Source organism: Eublepharis macularius, chromosome 4 (genome assembly GCF_028583425.1).
Source record: "Eublepharis macularius isolate TG4126 chromosome 4, MPM_Emac_v1.0, whole genome shotgun sequence".
Lineage (NCBI taxonomy): Eukaryota > Metazoa > Chordata > Lepidosauria > Squamata > Eublepharidae > Eublepharis > Eublepharis macularius.
In genome coordinates this window covers 57,479,121-57,498,552 of record NC_072793.1, presented here as the reverse complement: position 1 = coordinate 57,498,552, position 19,432 = coordinate 57,479,121, and the positions used below count along the sequence as shown (strand labels likewise).

The 19,432-nt window shown below is 40.0% G+C and overlaps 2 protein-coding genes across 2 annotated transcripts in view; one reads left to right on the top strand and one right to left on the bottom strand.

Moving 5' to 3' along the window:
* The window catches only part of INSYN2B (inhibitory synaptic factor family member 2B), a 29,198-nt gene extending 15,702 nt beyond the window's left edge, over positions 1–13,496 (top strand). Inside the window, exon 3 of the mRNA XM_054976978.1 lies at positions 13,316–13,496. Coding sequence (XP_054832953.1) covers positions 13,316–13,496 — 181 coding nt within the window. The remainder of the gene's footprint in view (positions 1–13,315) is intronic.
* The window catches only part of DOCK2 (dedicator of cytokinesis 2), a 470,704-nt gene that overhangs the window by 297,891 nt on the left and 153,381 nt on the right, over positions 1–19,432 (bottom strand). The window lies entirely within an intron of this gene.

Sequence of the window (19,432 nt, the reverse complement as noted above, 5' to 3'; positions counted from 1 at the left end):
GACTCTAACAGCAGCTTTTCAAGTTAGCGAACCAAGGTCTTTTCCAAATCCAACCTCTTTGAGGCATTTTAATTGCCAACTGGATTAAACCTGATTTAGGCTCCTGGTGATCTCCTAACTATGCACCTAACTTCAGCAGCATTACAATACTGTATATTCTCAAAACATTCACTGGACATATAACATCTCCAACTCAGGCCATTCCACGTCTTAAAAATAGCGCCACACTCACCGAATGCTGGTGGCTTCTTCGTGTGATTTCTGACATCACTGTTTCCAAAACAGAGGTAGGCAATTACGATCCCATTTTTGTGGCTCCATGAAAACAGAATCATAACTGCCTGCCTCTGTTTTGGAAATGGGGATGTCAGAAATCACACGAAGAAGCTGCCAGTGTTCGGTGAGTGTGGAGCTATTTTTAAGATGTGTGGAAACGGCCTCAGTGGACTAAGGTGCCTTGGGATCTTTCTGGCCAATACTTCAAATGTAAATCATTTGTTTTGACAAAGAGATCTCACACCATAAATTTGTATGAAAAAAATATTTGTTTCCCTAGAAGTAGAGTCAGGTGCTAATAATAAGCAACACAGGAAAATAGGGGAGGATGAGAAACTGGTAGTTTAGAATGTATACTTTGGCTCTCCTAAGATTTTTCAATTGATTCTGCTGATTTGTGCAGCTTTTCTTTTTAAGTTCTACCAATTCAACCACTGAACAATAGGCTTAAATATTTCGCATATTCTCTTTCTCACCGTCTGGATGACTCACCAAATTCTCACTCTATTTTAAAAGAGCTTGCCTTGTAACTTGTATAGTATTGTACAAATAAAAAAGAGACTATATCTTAAATATATTCCATCCTTCATGAAAACAAAGAAAATTGATGCAAGATATATAATTATTCATCAGGATGTTACAGTGAAACTCAGTCTGTATCAGAAGTTTTCTTATTAGAACACTGCTTCTTTACATCCTAGATCTATGTTTCGTCAATTAAAATTATATTATTTTAATAACTAAGAACTCTTTGCTTACTTTCACACTATTTGTATACAGCTGAAATAATAGCTATAAAACAGATTGAGTTTCATAGAGATACAAAAATGATGAAGATTATTAATTTTCAATGAGAAATGTAATTTTAAAAAAAATTAAGTGATTTTAAAAAAAACATGTATCAAACTTTTATCATACAGCAGGGTATTTTCTAAACTGCCCCTAGTGAAGAGTAGTCTTGCTAGGCTTTATTAGTATTTCATTTCCCAATAATGTTATTCACAGCATAGATTTTGTTCCTTTTGATCTATAAGATGTGGGCAGAAGTTCAACTTTACCATCTCAGAAGTCATGTCTAGATTTCCCAAAGTAGATGGAATAAGTATGGAGCAAAGAGTGGCCACAACCTTGGGTGAGACAGTTTAATAGACTTCTCCGACATCTTTCCCCAGCTGACATTGGCTCTTCTAAAGAGCTATTACACTCAGTAGGTAAAAAGACAAGTTATAACTGCCGTTTTAACTAATGAGGATAACAGTGTTAAAATAATGCCCTTCCCTCCGCCATGTCTCCAATCCAAATTACCACAGTTCCATTTATCGTAAAGAATATATTAAGGGATGCAATCATAGATCTCCAATATTTTGTCACAGTGGGTCCTGACATGTCTCCTTGATATTGCTCTGAAGAAGAGTTCTATGTTTTATACTTTATACCATTTCCATATTAAGCACCCTTATACCACCTTCACATCCCAAAGAGGTTTTGCCGTTCAAAGACTACACCAAATACTCTCCACGTCTTGATGCCTGAAGTATCAATTTACTAGAGCAGAACTTTACACAAAGCAATCATTTTTTTCCTCTTGGTACTCAAATGCTGTTATAACATTCCTTCTAGACCTCTGATTACATATTGCTAGATGCTGTTCTTTCTTTAGCTGTATAAATAGTCTGCAATTCACATAGTATTCCTCCTTGGATACTTTCCATATCTATCCACATAGATTTACATAGCCAATACGCTAGTATTATTTTCCCCACTCTCATTTATACAGACACTAGAGACTTCTCCTGTCAACTATTCTTTCTCTGATTTTCCTCATACCTCCTTTCAGCTCTCAGTTCCTAGAACGACCCCTTATCTGTCTGTGTGTCTGCAGCCTAGTGAAATTTAAACCACAGTGCTTCTACTTCTCCTTACCTGTCTGCTCTGGCCTTTTAAAAGACAGACACTGAGGGCCAAACTACACAATACATAGAATCACAGAATCATATGGTTGGAAGGGAACTCTAGGGTCATCTAGTCCAGCCCCTGCACCATGCAGGAAATTCACAAATATCCTGCCCCTTGCACACAAACACACAGTGACCCTTACTCAATGCCCAGAAGATGACAAAACACCATCAGGATCCCTAGCCGAACTGGCCTAGAGATAATTGCTTCCTGACACCAAAGTAGCAATCAGCCTTACCCTAGGCATGTAAGAAGGGGCCATGAATACTAAGCACTGATGTAAACCTTCCTGCCCTCCCTCTTACGATCTGCCTAGGTTCATAGAATAAGCATGTTTTAATGAGTTACAATACGCAACCTGTTTTTAACTTAATCACATAACAGCTAAATGGAAAGTCACTTTGAAAGCCTGCAGAAGCCAGTTTGACCCAGAATAGTGGTGTAGGGATAGAAAGGGACTCCTGCCTCCTAACACCATGCTTTTTCCTGACTTTTTCCTGAGTTTCAGTGGAGAGTTATTTGCATAACTTTGGAGCGGCACACGGAGCATTCTGAACAAAGCATGTACAGCTCTACATTTATGCAAGTAACTCTCCATCAGGGTCTTTCTGCTGTCCTGATTCAAATTGGCTCCTGCAAGCTATAAAAGTGATGTCCTGTGCCACCGGTTGTGTGACTGAGGCAAAAGCCAGGTAGGTATGAGAACCCAAACCCAACTCCAAAAATCATATCATGTCATTTGACCCTTCGAGATAATAGCAGCCAATCCTATGACACCATAACATTAAGGCATCTTAGTCAAACACTGTCAGAAATTAAATAATCTCCAAAAAACACTTTAGTGTATTAAAACATATATTGTATATTTCCTGTGTTTTCTCCATGGTCTACTCAACTCACCCTGGGAGCTCTCTAAGAAACCACCTAGACCAACTACTAGCTCCCCCTGAACTTTGTTCTTTAACTCAGTCACTAGGAGATTCCTATTTTTGTCTTTAGCTGACCTGAACCTCAGGTGTGTTCTTTTATCCATATGACAGGCCACTATCTGCCCCAGGGTGTGAATTGTGCCAACAAACCTCAACAGTTCGCCTGTCACAAAACTGTCAGTCAAAATATTCAACACTTGTCTCCTCCATGTCACATCATCTTTTCCAGGGGTGATTTTAATCATTATATATAGCCCATACAAGCAATTCTGTATTTAAGAGAATTACAACTAACTCCAAATGATGAAATATTTTTTTAACATTACTTACTATATGACCTCCAAGTGATGAAATATTTTTGTATCATTACTTACTGTATGATTCTTACCTTTTTGCTTAAAACGCCCACTGCATAAGGAAATCTTGGGAACTAATGTTATGTTTTCACAAATTAATTTTGGAAATACACTCATTTCTGTTAACTTTCAGCTAAGATTTCTGGATTTAGTATCACCACATTAATATAAATCCCAGTAATCTGATGTTACTTATCACCATTTCCAGTGTATGACATCTATGCAGAGTAATTTTGCTACTGTTAAAAGTCAGACCACCTCCTAAATCTGATTTTTAGTGCTCAGCTTAAGATTGCCAGGTCCCCAGCAGGGGACGTGTGTGTATGTGTGTGTTGAGATGGGAGTACTCTCCTCGCACACAATCTGGAAGGCTTCCACATCACGCTGGGAATGACATCATTCCCAACATGATGAGGAAGGGATAGGTTGTGCCAGGGCCACGTGGGTAAAAATCAGTCACATAACTAGCATTTGGGGTGATTTTTACCCCATCAGTCCCTGGTATGACCCCACGCTTCTGCATCCACTGGAATGATGTTATTCCTGGCATGACGCGGAAACAATGGGTTGTGCCAGGCGCTGATTAGGTAAAAACAGCCCTCAATCTAGTGTTAGGGGCTGATTTTTACCCAATTGGCCCTTGGTGTGACCCTGTTCTTCCATGTCACTGTGGAAATGATATCATTCCTGGAGAAATGTGGAAGCATTCAAGAGTGCAGGAGCACACTCTGGGAAGTTCTTGCCCCATATCCATGCCCTTCCCCCTGACAACCAGGTGACCAGTGGTGGGGGATGATGGCTAAGAGTAGGGGGTCCCCTGACCCCACCAGGGGAATGGGATCACTAGTTCAGCTGTTACTAGAAGGGATAGCTCATTGCACATTTATTTAAAGTTATCAGAAACTTTTAAATTTTGTTTCATTTTTTATTTTAATTTTTACTTTATTCATACCCCACCTTTCTCTCCAAAAGGAATGCAAGGTAGTTTACATAATCCTCCTCTCCTCCTTTTTATCCTTGCAACAACCCTGTGAGGTAGATTAGGCTGAGAGTATGTGACTGGCCCAAGGTCTCCCAGTAAGTTTCCATTACAGAGTGGGGATTCAGACCTGACTCTCCCAGATCCTAGTCTGCCACTCAAACACTACAGTACACTGGCTCTCAATAGTTTAAGTTTAAAAGTTAAATAGAATCAATCTTCAGTTTTACAAAAGGAAAAACAATGAAACTGTTTTGCAACTTTAGTTCAAAAGGCCTTGATAATTGTAAATTTGTCTGTATACAGTTTCCTCCATTCATAAAGTAGGTATCCTATGCACCAATGCAGTTGCTGGCAAACAGACCTGGGAAAAGTTTAGAGCAGGTTCTTTCTTTGGGGGGGAGGGGCATGGAGGGCTGCAGTAAAAAACTTTTTTTTAAAAAGTGCTCCATTGTCCAAAAGACTAAAAATGGTAGTGTGATATTTTATAAGCAACATACAAGCAAAGGATTAATAAAACCATTAAAGAAAGCTACAGATTACAAAATTACAGAGTAGAAACATTTTACATCTAAGGAAAAATGAAGAATGGAATGCTCTGGTGAGTAGCAATTTGAAAATAAATTGTAGACATTTAAATGAGGACAAATGAAAGATCTGAAGTTGAGTATAAATACAGATATCGAAGGAAGACATTAAAATTGCATACAGCAGTAAGAAATTATTTACAAAAGAAATGGCTACTTATCAAGAAAAAAAGTTACATATAAACGTTACAAAAAAGTATGAACAATAACAAAGTCCTGCATGACAAAAAATGTTGAAAAGAATACTTTCATTCCAGAAGATGAATGAACAGCGATTAGAACAATAAAATCCCTGTACTATGCCAGCTACATGTTATAATTTTCTAACTATAGTCCTTTAGCCAGAACTATTATTCAGTATGCATAACTTTCTAGCTGGAGTGCCCTGAAACACATGTTTTTCACATCAAAATTTTAAAAATTACACCACAAAGTTCATCATGAGCTCTCAAATTTAGCTGTTTATGGGGGTGGGGCAGCAAAAATGATTCTCAGAAAGCTAATCAGTAAATATACATCAATGAGAAAGAAACAAGATTTACAAGTCGAACATTATGGAGAATGAACAGTAGTGCAAAAATATTCTAAAAAGAAACTATTAATTACAGATATTTTGTTTCTCACCAATGTTTTCACTATCATAAATTTCAGGGACTAGATTAAAGGGCACCATTTTCTGATACAAATCATGAGTCAATTAGCAAGAAAAGTGTCTCCAAGGGAAAAATACAATAGGTTGGAATTAACTGCTTGCAAAAGTAAGTGTTCATAGAAGTGGAACTTTATTACTAGGAAGTCTCCTAATAAGCACTACTTGTGCTGGACCAAGACCTGCATAAGACGCAAGACACAGTGTGGTAGCTGCGTTATGTGTCCCACAACCATGGAGATAGACCAAGAGCTACCTCCTCACCTCAATTTTGAATTGCCATTGGTCTTTGCCCTGACCTAGTTGGCCCAGGCTAGCCTGATCTCATCAGCTCTTGGAACCTAAGCAGTGTTGGCCTTGGTTAGTACTTGGATAGGAGGCCACCAGTGATGTTCACGAAGAGGCACATTCAGAACCACTTCTGAATGTCTCTTGCCTTGAAAATCATACTTTCTATCACCACCATTACCCTTTGCAATTGAGTGATCGATCATCGGCATTTATTCACAGGGCCGGCGCGCCCATAGAGGCCAGGTAGGTGGTGGCCTCAGGCGCGAGGGCCCTGGAGAGGCGCTGGAGGGGGTGTCGGGGGCGGAGGTGCATGCTGTGGAGCTGGCGTGGCTGGCCCGCAGCTGCTGCAGCCAGCCAGCCCCGTGCCGCTGCCGCCGCCACACACCCCCAGCCAGGCGCAGCAGACACGAGCCACTGCCAGGGTGGCATGCGGAGCGCAGAGCAGCCTCCGCCTGCCACCCCAGCCATTCGCCGGCAAATGTCCCAGCTTGCGCTGCGCAATGACATCATTGCACGATGATGTCATTGCGCAGTTGGTGGCGCACGGGGGGTTGCCACAGGCGCCAGAGACCCTGGCGCTGGCAGTGTTTATTCAACCACGTAGTTCCTCAAATGGCATGACATTTCAGTTTGCAAAAGAGCGAGTAGTAATTTTCATCAATTTTCTGCTTCTACCACAGACCCTGACTTCCCCCCTAAGCTGTTCCTGAGGAATAAAACTCCTAGAACAAAATTCTGGGTGCCTCAGTTGGCTGCAGTTGGAGGGGAAGTAGCCCACATTAAAATGCTCACATTAACCATAGTTTGTTTTATTAAGCTTTAGTTTTCTGTAACATCTGGACAAAACCTTATTCTATACACTTGAAGTTAGATGGATAGGATTAATGTGTCATGGAATGGGTTATTTTGTTTATTTTCCTGCAATATTAAGATTGCATGTCTGGTTACTGATTAAGCAGCCCAGGTACACAGATATAAAATGCAACATTCCTACTCAGCTCTGCTTTAATGGTACTACTGACTGCTGAGAACATTGCCTAAATGTGAGGAAAGGAAGAGCTATGGATTCCTCCCTTCCCTTCCCCCTTCATGTATCACACATTTTGGCTTCAGTGTCAACTTGCCTAATAAAAAGTGATAGCATCGTTTCACTTTTGTATCTCCAGTTATGAAAAGTTCGCCCAGAATATTCTATAGTTTGTTTTAAGGCCAATACAGCACAAAAATAGTCTAGGGAACAAAACATCTAAGAAATAGGGTATTTCCATCATATAAAATGCCCTGTAATTTTAATTATTTTTCCTATATTCTCCAACCATGCATATTTTCCACAGATGTTTCTGGTCATTACACTCACAAAGGATGAGACTGCATATTATGAGCAACAATGACTGTGGTTATTTGGCAACCTAAAAAATGTAGGCATCACTAAAAAGATCTGAGGTAGCAGAGAGGAGAAAGGCCTTGGCTTGAGGGTCTAGCAAGCAGGAGTTGAGCTTCAAAGTATATTTCATACACTATGGTACTTGATAGAAATCAAAACCGTACCGTAATCATGTTACATACCATGCATTATTTAACTCCAACTTATGCTAACATGATTCATCCAGCTAAACTCTCTGTATACCACTTAAAAATTACTAGGGTCAATGTTTCCATAGAAACAAAAACGGAGTATAGTTTTCTCTTGAATCACATTAATGAGAAGGGAAAAAATACACCCGTAAGATTTGCAATTATGCTTACTATAAACATAAGGGAGAATTTGCCTTCTAATTATCTAAGCTTCAGACAGGCATGTATGAATTGCTCAAGATGCTAAACACAAGATCTGAAGAGAGCTAAGAAATTCACTTCAGCATATTTTTTGCTTAAGAAACTGAATTTTTTGTATATTTTTAGTCAGCTGACTATATTATTTTAGTAAACATGATGGTGGAAAGGGTCACTATTTAAGATTAAAGAAACTGCAAACACAAACCTGATCAATAGTGTGGATTCATGCTACAGATTAAAACTAAATTTTAATCAACATCAAGGTGAGATTCAGAGCATTGTTTCCTAACTGTAAGAGATGCCACTTTGGGGGCATTTAATTAGAAGTTCACTGCACTCTTGCACCAGAACTGCATCCTATGAACTGAAACTGCAAGGAGTTTACAGAGGTGAGGCCTCCTTGTCTTCATCTTCCCCCAAGGAAGAATTGGATGAGCTTGATCCACTGAACTTTTCTCACAAGCACAAGAAGGAGAAGAGTCTACTCTTCCTCACTATAGCCCACCAAAGGCCACATGGCACATCAGCTTACTGGGAAGAAGGACACGGGTGTCTGCTGGGGGCAGATACAAGCAGGAAAGATCTGCCTCCACAAACTACTAGTATTTGTTAATGATCTAATGCTTAAACTATCTAGTCTCAGAGAAGGCCTTTTCTGCATCTTCATTAACTGAAGGAAGCCAGTCCACAGTACTGACTTTTGCAGAGATGAAATAGGCAGCATCTGTGGAAGGAATTTGCAGCCCAGTGCTGATGGGCAGAGAAGGGGAGGAGGGCACAGCAACAAAACACACAACACAATTGATTGGAGTAAAGAGGCCACAACTTTATTAAATTACAGTTAAAAGGAGCATTGGTGATGCATCAACTGACCAGTCCGCCAGCCGATGACCCCCCTAGTCCCTCAGACTGCTGCTGAGGAGGGGGGGAACCATGGAGTGGCAGTTAACAGGATATCACATGGGTGTACACCCCTGTATGAATCCCCTGCCACCTGGGAGTAAGTATGCCCCAGCACCCCCCAGGCATGCACCACAATGACTCACTCCCAAGATATCTTATGGGAATCTCATGAATAGTCATTGGGCATGTAGGCTCCATCTCCCCACAAAGGGATCCCAATGCCCAAACCACCAGACAAAGATGGGACATAAAGGAACATACAAAAAAACCCGCAAATAACCCTACATGCATAAATAAGCCAATCCAAACCAGAAATGTAAGAAGGGCCAGAGAGGTGGAGCCAGCAGCCCTTTAAAAGCCCAGCCACTGGGCCTGAGGGAAAATCCTGCCACTCAGGCCCAGTGACAGGTTCCACCCAACCTGCAAACCCCCAGCCAGCCCTGACTGGCCAGCCAGGAAGTTTGAACTGATTGGGCTGCGGGCCCACCCAGGAGGATCCTGGGAGGGCCTGAACATGGCAGCCACCATGCCTTGTGCCCCTCTGCCACCCCGCGGGCTGCAACCCGTACCACCTAGGTGAGTCTGGGGGCATTGTTTTCCTGTATCAGATATGATTGAGTGATCCAATCATACATGATGCGGAGAAATACAGAAACAGAGAACTGGTTTGCTTGAGGCAAAGCTCAAGTAGTGATAATCAGCCTGGTGTGGGTATGCTCCGAATCTTTATGGAGCATACCGAAGCGACTTAGAAACCTGAATCCGAAGCAGGGTTTTTTCCAAAACCCGAACAATTTTTAGGTGCACACCCCTACATATAATCTGTTGTTTTCCAACTTACAACCAAACATTCTCAGGGCTTATTTTACCAGTATCATTGTGGTATTAACTCAACAAGAAAAATGTGGCAGCTTCCTAAGAAATATCTCACTATCAGAGTTAACAGATCAGCTGCGCTAAAACATGAGAAAGGCAAGCTGTTGCCACTCCACAATACTTTCCTTATTCTTGGTCTCAGAAATCTGTTCAAGTTAATACTAAAGACATCATACCAGTAACTTGCTTCTGATGGGTACTGATAGAAACACTATGCGCAAGATTGGTGAACCCAGCAGAAAAAGCATTTCATGTGAGATCAGGAAGATGTTTAAATGGCTGCAGGTGAAAATGTGAAACAATGCATAAAAGAGGCACTGTCCATTTGATCTGAATTATCTGCTACGTGGGCTGTAAGCAATTCAGTGTTCTTCAGTTGTGTCTCTCTTATGTCTTGATATCTGAAGCTTTAAAATATTTCCTCTGAGAGAAAAACTGTTTCAGCACTTATTATTCATGCATGCCGTACAAGAGACAGGTATGTATGTAAGTATGTTTCCCCAAGAGAAAACTGGATCATAAAGTGTTATGAAAATGTACCTCTTTACCAAGTGCTATACTTTCTGAAAGTTGTGTAAGATACTGCCAGATGGTGTTTGCAGCTTCAAAGCGGAGACCTTTGTAATCTAAATAATCCACATAAAATCCCTTTTACCATGTTAAGAGTATTACTATGTTTAGCACTGGGCTACTGGAATAATTAAAAGCTTGTTCTGAACCAAGTATGCCGGTGATCCATGCAATCTACCACAAGACATTTCCTGAAGATTATCCTATTCAAGCAAGTGATAAATTCCAATAGTTGATAACTGCGTATCTAAATACTGATAATCTGCCAGGTAAATATTTATATTGGTCCTTCCATCAGTCTTCTTGCCACTAATAACTTTTTCCTGTGAGCACTGGATGAGGAAACCGTTTGCAAATTATCAACACATATCTGGAAATAAAGAATATTCCTGTCTCTACAGTGGCTTTGTACATTATCAAAAAGTATAAGATCAATATCTTAATGTTGAAATTCCTGATCTTGTAATGTGCAAACATGCAACATGTATAATATCCCCACCACTACCAAATTAACCTTTCAAATACTAAAGAAACTGAAGCTAAAAGTTTGGAGTTCATACAAGCAAGGCCATGGTATAAATCTACTTTCTCATGATGAGTTTTGGCTGCACATTGCTTCACATCATTTTGTTGCTGTTAATAAAAAGGTACTATGTGACTTTTATTAAAGGAAGTGTAAAACAGCTAATAATATAATGATCAAGCACTGCCACTCATTAAAATGAAAGTCATCTCTCACATTTTCTTTTTCATGCCCTGTTAACAGCAACATACCAAAGCCAAAATAACTTCAGAAATAAACAAATGTGCCTTTAGATCATAGTTCCGTTGACTACAATTTGCCCTCAGCAATTAAAATTGGCTTCTACCAATTAATAGCTGAAACTTTAATTGACTGATCTACTGACTGAATCTTGCAGTTCTCCTTAGAAGAAGTGTAGGTCATTTTAACCGTGCTTCATAATAAGCAATATAGAACAATCATTGAGTAAAGGCAACTGAACTACAAGAAGGCTGAAAATATGCAATATGCAAAATATGCAAAAATATGCATCGGGATATGTACAGAAGTTTCAGGCAGCTATAAAGTAACAGGAAGTTCTTGAATGAGTAGGGAGTACAGGATACTTTTAAATCATATTTTAAGTCATACTGCGTCATCTCATATTACACATACCAATACATCTATAGTATCACTCCTCTTAGTCTAGCCCAGTAGGAACTCAAACCAGCACTGTAATAATTATGTGGAGGAAACAAATGTTTTTATTGCTTCATGTGTTCATATATTTGATCAATACAAACATAAAATGAAAATACAATATAGTATGTAAAATGAAAAAGTGACAGAAAACCACAACACAACATTTATGATAAATTTAGCAATCCAAAATGGCTGTTTTATGTTTTGCGATACCACTGTTTTTGTGGAATCAGCAAGAAATACAGCCTCCATGGCTTAGAGCTACTGACCTTGCAGTGAGGCCCTACTAAGAATGAGTGCACTGAAGAAAGTGCGAACATCTGCAGGAAGAAGCATAGCCATTGTGATGGTGGTCTCAAGACTAGAGAATATTTACCACAAGAGAAGCATCTATGGTCTTCTCAGACTTCAGGATAAAATGGAAAATGTTGGGTTTGGTCCAACTACCTCTCTGCTGGTTCAAATGGGGAGAGGGCGCCAACAATAAAGTATACAGAAGATCATGGGATCTCCATGGACATAAGCCATATGGAATGGGGGCTGTAGTAAGGAGCAGAATGAGGTGCTATTGAACAAAAAAATCTGGCTGGAGCCAACCAATACATTAGGCAAACAGATATTTTTACAGTGTTCATTGCACTCTAAATTTCCAGTATTAGGATTAGCTCTGGTACAGGGACTATAGACTATGCTATTTGGACTGTCTGCTGATATGCTCATACTGGTTCGTTTCCATGTTGCTAAGGATGCCATGTTATTTAGTTACGTTTTGTTTCAGAAAGGTTTCATTTCTGTGTTCAACTTTGTTTGTTTTCAAATTGTTTGCTACCATACCCTATTGCATCTGTTCATTCAATGTCCTAACTGTGGATCATATTGTGTTTTGCTCAGTGAACGTCACAGCCGTTGATGCTTGTACTTGCATCGTATAATCTGCCTTCAATCTCAGTGATAAAGGCAGCCTATCAATAAACAAATATTCCAAATTCAAGATTGCATTTTGGGAGAAAATAATTGAATTTTACAATTGTACCAGTAAGTACAGGGAGAGGGGGAAAGGTACTCCTACAGGGCAACATATCTGCTACTCCACCTCAGATCTTGAGAGAAAGAGAGAGAGTACATAATGCAAGGTGCTTCAGAAACATCACATATCATCTCTGTTTACTCCTCTGTGAGTGCCAGAACCTCAATTGCTGTTTCTTCACACACAAACATCTGCTCCTCCCTTCAGCTGCAGGGAGAGTTAGACCCATTTCCAAACAATTATAGCAACTGAGAAAATATATTCTGTTGTTAAGAATTATTACCATTCTTTGCTCATTGTCATTTTAGGCCAAGCCCATAGGGTAATTGCCGTTCACAGTAAAGACTACAAACTCTCAGCAGTATTTTACGTGAGCACTGTGACTACCCCCTTTCCAGTCCAGTAAAAAAAAAAAGTATTAGTAACCCACTAGTTAACACAGATCTAAAGTGTCTACGATGTAAACACTGAAAGATGTATTTTAAATTTTTCACAGATGTTTGCTGCATAATTACTTGTCTGTTTGCATCTTGCAGCTTTACAGTGAAGTCAATGGGTTTAAAATCGGTTTAGGGTTGCCTTGTTAATTTGTCAGATTTACTACAGCTGTTTAAAGCACCTAGGAAAGCAAGAGGAAAATGAAATACCTTGCATGAACTGTTATTGGAGTGAAACAGTTGAATAAGCTTAACTTACAGCTAAGATCATTTGAATTCTGGAATTCTTTTAGAGAGTTTCTCTTCAAAACATATGATTTTAGGCTTGACACAAACAACTGGGGAAAGAGATTTTTGTTTCAAATCCGAAATATCAGGTGAAACATCTCTACTTTCTATTTCTGTAATTACCAACTACGAGAATGGCAACTTTCAAAATGTGTCAAATACAATTATGTTCTGAAATTCTCTAACATCATCTTCCATTTTTATTACGTAGTGTAGAACATGACTTCAGACAGCAAGAAGGCAGGTTTCACCAAGTTCTGAAAACACTGGATGAAGTGGAACAAAGTCCTCCCCTAGTTTCTCTACAGAGACAGCCATCTGACCGCCCACCCCCTGAGAAGCAGGAACTGAGAAGAAAGACAAAAAAGAAGAAATGCTTCTGGTGGATTTGAAAAGAACTGGATATAAAACTCTCAAGCACTGCATTTGAGATGGGGAAAGGCATTAATGGTCAGGAAACTGGCTGTTTTTAATGAGTATAAAGCTCAGGCTCAAAATTCAAGACTGTCCCAACAAGGTATTAAAGAAATCCAGCAATACATTTCCTAATGTTTTTCACTCTTTGCAGTTCATATTTTAAAATAATTAAAATTTGATCTTTCAGAATAAGTTTTTCCAAAAATTAATGGATCAAACTAGGAATATTAATTTTGCTCTCTATGACTTGTTTCAGATGTAACACCAAACCATAGTAGCCCTGTACACATGACCCCTCTGTGCTCATTAACAGAATGTATGGTGAGAATGGGCACAAGCATGCCAGTGCTGTGCTCACAAGCCAATGATCACATAGAAGAAGAGAATGGGATCAGCATGTACGTGCCTGCTCTTGCTTTATGCTTCCTCTCATGATTGGTGATGTTTGGAAAGCAACATTCATAGTCACATGGAGGCAACCTACGTGTGGACTCTTTTTCCATGCATTTGCACCATACAGATACCTAGGCAATTACATGGAGAGGGGGCAGGGACAGAGCACTTGCACCCGCTGTCCTTCCCCACATGTTTAGTCAATATATCAAGGGGTCATGTATAGACTGCTTGTTTAGCAACTAAGACAATCAGCCTGGGAACAGCTTTGTGTTTGCTTAAGTAAGCCCTCTTCCTCCATTGTATAATGAACTAATTAGTAATAAAACACTGTTTGCCATCCTGGCTTACATGGTGAGGACAAACTATGGTTTGTCGCAAGTAAGGAGTCAATTGTTCAGTGAACTGTCTGATTGTGTCTGTTTTGCGTGACTACACTGCATTCTCACATGTTGAAAAGCACAGAGACAACTAGCAACCTCCATCTGAACAGCCTGCCACAATCACCATTAAAAAAACATTAAAATTGCCACTATTACACAATTACAGTATCTCTACTATTAAACAATATTCCTGGTGGCATGGTGCAGAAGCACTAACAAGCTCAAACTGAAACAAACCTTTCTATCATTATACAGAGGGACACACTATATTGTGGCACTGTTTACAATGTCTTTTCACAGCTACCACCTCTTCCCCTCCCCCACCCCATCTGCTATTGTCTCACATTTAAATAGCACGTAATTAAAAGGACAGTATTCAGTGTGAACTGAGACTTTCTATTTAGGTGTTTCTGTGTGCTTCTGGACTGGCATCTAATTGTTACGATCAAGAATCTGCTTCCCCCCCCACTATTTATGTTGGCAAAAGTATACTTCCATAATTAATTTTCAATTTTAGCTAATTAGCACAATTACACCAAACCACCATGATTATTCCCCAATGGTAGAAATAACATAATGATATAATAGTGGCCATTTTATTTTTAAAGAACATTGAATCATACTAGAACCACAAGAACCAAAGTTGCAATGACCTAGCCCTGAAGAATAGTCAGCTATTGAGTAAGCTTAAAGCTACTCATCACAAACTTGACTTGTTTTTAATGGCTTTGTTTTAATACTGATAAATTGTGTTGTGTTAAAAATGATTTTATGGAATTATGTTTACTTGTGAGCCACCTTGAGCAGGTTTTGGAGAGGTGGCATGTAAATTCTCTAAACAAACCAACAAACAACTTTGTTAACAACCATTAATGTGATCCAGTCGGGAACTCATCTCACATCTGTTTGAGGGAGACAAGCAAGGTAAGTGTACCTAGTAGTCATGTTCATGATGAATTTTGCAGAATTCCCATATTCAATTGTTTCACTGCATATAAAGGAAGGAAGAAGGGGAATGAGGGATTGTACAAAGCTCATTGTGGGCTCATTTTGCAATGCAAAACTATGGGTCGGTGTTAAATCTGAAGCAAACCACTAGAACACTATTTACTTAACAACTTTCAGTTGAATATAATTTCAATTGAAACTATCAAGTTAGTTTGGGATTCAGAATTTTGGAAGCTGCCAGATCTTACTTGCATTTTTTAAACAATTTTCTAGGACCTCTGCATTGATTGTACAAAAGTACATCTAACATTCTTTGCATTGCACAAAGGTGCCCCTTAAAAAAAACTAGCAGCCAGCTTACATGTTCTTATACAACGTTGCATTAAATGCTGACAAACATTATCATCAATGAGACAGACCACTTTTTTCCAGTGAAGCTTAGCTATTTTATTTGAGGGAGTAATAGTTCAAAACAACTATGACATTAGATCACATTTTAATTGTGACACCCTTTTTCTGCACTATTACTAGCTTTGAACAAGAAAAAATAATGAATTCTGAAAATGTCTACTCATATTTTACTAAACAAACCACAGAAATTATAATCACTAGCTAGAAGGATGAGTAAGATGCATAGAAAGGAAACAGATAAGTCCATGTAATTAAAAAAGAAGAAATCTTTATAGCCTAACATTAAGATTGAAGCCAATGGGCTGCATAGGATTGCTTTGTCAGTTCCCATGTAGGGAAGAACTTAGTGAAGGTCCACTGAAATAAAAAACCCTGAAGGGACACCCCCCGCCCCGGTTCCTTTAGACCACTGGCACTGAGCTGGAGATTCTCCATTTTGGGGTCATCCATGTAAGAAGCTGCAAGCAACCATTATATGGCGTCATCACCACATGGAAACATTTTTCAGTAGCTTCTACAAACAAGATGAGTGACCTATGCATTGTGAGTCTCTAAAGGAGACGTCGGCTGATTACTTCTATGTGAAGCGAAGAAGGGCATGACAGTCATAATAATGGCTAGGAACACTGCAGCAGAGAAGGGTTTGTGTTTGCATAGTTACAGAAGGTTAAATGACACTACCACACTATTAACAGATGCTAATGCTTCATTAAAAAGGCAAATAAAAATACCTGATATTTTCCTAAAACTGATTTTACACAATGCCAAGATATTAAAACTAAATTCCATAATAATTCAGCATGCCTGTCAGCTATAACTTGACTGCTATATGTTTTAAATGATGTGGAAGTTACATTAATATGCAAACTACCTGTAGCCATCAGATTCCTTTTACTGATGTGCCTCAAATTTACCCATATTTGTGTCCGGCGACGCTGGCCTTTTGTCCACCCTCACCACCAGCCCTGCAGCAGCAGGCACCCCCTTTAGGTCCTGCAGCACAGCCTCTGGCAGTACCTCAGTTGCAGGAGCCCCTACAGGCCTCCAGGCCTCTCCCACCCTTAGGCCAGTTGCAGCCGACGCCCAGGCACAACTCTGGGGAACAGCCTGCAGCCACTCAGCAGACTCACCTGTCTCCTGCAGTTGCCCAGATGGCTCCACTTCATCCAGGCTCACAGGAGGTTGTCATCAGCACAAGTCAGGCAGGCGCAGGCCCCAAGATGCCAAGGGAGCCACTGGGGAAGGTTCAGAAGCAGCAGGGGCGAGCCAGGCAGAGAGCAGACCAAATGCCACACCCTAGGTGGGGATGGAGTGGGTGGGGCCAGGAGACTACAGAGTCTACCCAGCCCTTCTATCAGATAGGCTGGGAGCAGGGCCAGTCAGGGAGACGGGGTGACGATTGGGGCCAGAGCCAGGGAGGTGGGGCCAGGGGAGGCCTTTAAATTCAGGTTCCTGTGAAGGCCGAGGAGGATTTTGGAGGGAGAGACAGCTGGAGCGTGTTGCTACTCCCAAGGCAGGAGAAGGAACAAGGTGGTGCAACCCCCTTCCCTGCCCATCTGAGGCCAGAGGACACCTGCCTGGAGAGCTGGTAGGATGGCAGGCCATCAGGAGAGGGCGCCAGTGAGAGGGGATCCTCACAATTTGTATGACAGCATCATATAAGATATCATTAGATGCTAGCACATTGTCAGTTATTATTTGGAAATTTGGTATATTTTTCTACATCATCCCCACATATCTCTTTACAAGAACAGATGATGAGCATGTTTCTGTAGCCATCATCACCGTATATAAAACAAACTTTAATGTTTGAGCTAAGAGTTGGGGGAAGTTTCAGGATTTGTAACAATCTATATGCAAGGCCATGCATATTGCAGCTTCTAATATCCATGAGCTACCACTTCACATACTCTGGAAATCACGTGAATATGAACACACGCATCCTAGTTCAGAAGTGATAACCTATATGCAGCTACATGTATCTGCATCTGGATCATTTTGCTGAATTGGGATCTGTTTGTCCAAAAAGTTGGTGTGCAGGTTACACAGTACACATTGCCATCTACTGTCATGTGAGAGATGGCATCTGCTGCATCAGATTCACACTGAATAAGGTCCATGCCCACAGCCTACAACAAATGTCAACATAATCAGCTTTAAACTCTTGCCTAGATGGGTGGGAGCAAGAAAGAAGTGAGTTCAAGCTTTCCTTCCCACACAATCAGTTGTCACAGTCAACTATCTGTTTAGTGAATGTACAAAGACAAACATTTAGAAAATGGACACCAGATGATTTCTTTAGAAGTTCATAAGCAAGGTATGTCCTTAAATATTCTGACGGACTTCACACGTATGTGTCTTTGTATGCCTTATCCAACCATGACAAGGCACTGATATCAAAGAAAGGATGGTGTTCAAATATAAAAGAACATGCCCCAGAATTTTTGATGTAATATAATCAATAGAGAAATGTAAATTCACCTTTCTGCATTTAGAATTATCCTGCTTACAACTTTATAAGTTTAAATCTGTACACTAACAAGACAGGAAATAGTGAGCATCATGCTACACTACAACCACTGGATCGCATTCCAGATGATTTCCAAATTAAAAGGTACTGCTGTCAATACATGTGACAAAGCGATCGTTTTCAGGAACACTGGTTATATACAGTGAATACATGATGCACTGCTACAAATAAAATCATAAACAGGAGAGAATGTTTGTAAAATATTGTATAGCACATCTTGATGTATTTTGAAGCTACTATACTTGAAATTATTCTGCTGTATAGAGGAAAGCGAATTTTTGGAACCAAGTTGTAAGAATAAACCATTCAATCTTCCATTAATAGTGATTGGATTCAGTGATCCATTAGCAGAAGGTTTTAATAGTCACAGATCTTCCTTGCTCTCCCCTCCACCTAGCAGTCCTTCAAACCCCAGGAAAGTTTATTTGCAGGGGCATAAAGCTCATGGGGAATAATAGCCACATGGTGGGCTGCACTGAGAAGCAGGGAAGGGGTGAAATTGCCTTTCCTGTCTCTTCTGTCATCAGTGCTCCACTGACAGATGAAGAAAGAGAAGCAATTTTGCCCCCTTCCCACTCCTCACTGCAGTTCACCAATCTTCAGGCAGGTCTAAGGAGAGGTTAGAAGAGACTGTTGTGGGGAAGGAAAATCAAAGAAGAACAGTAACCCTTGCATAAGAGGACTGCTGAATCCAGTAATTCTGATTAACCGTTTATGTACTACCAGAGTACAACAGATACCTATTTCTCTTACCTATAGCCACAAGTCTTGGTAAATAAGTGGGCTCCGATACAGATTACTTTCCTGATGAAATGTACCAGTCAAATATAATGTTTTGTATATTTCTAGATTCTTTTACTGGCATAATACCTTTTTCAATAAATTGACATATTTTTTCTGTCTCAAGACTCTAGAACTTAATGTTTATGATAGTTGTAGGTAAGGCAAATACACAAAGCAAGAGAAATGAATTGACTAGGGTTTTTTTACAAGCTACCTAGTTGGCATTGTACCCAATTCTAGGGCAATTTTTACAAAACTTGATTTAGTCCCAGGATGGAAATATTGCATACCTTTCAGTGCCGTTTTGAAACATATTCCCCCTATAATATAGCACTGGAAATTCTCATAGAGTAAACTTGAACAACTATACAGACACCTGTCTAGAGATATCTGTCATCGTTCGATCTCTCTCTCTTTCACAACTATTTAAATGGCCATCTGGACAGAGCTGTTTTCATGACGG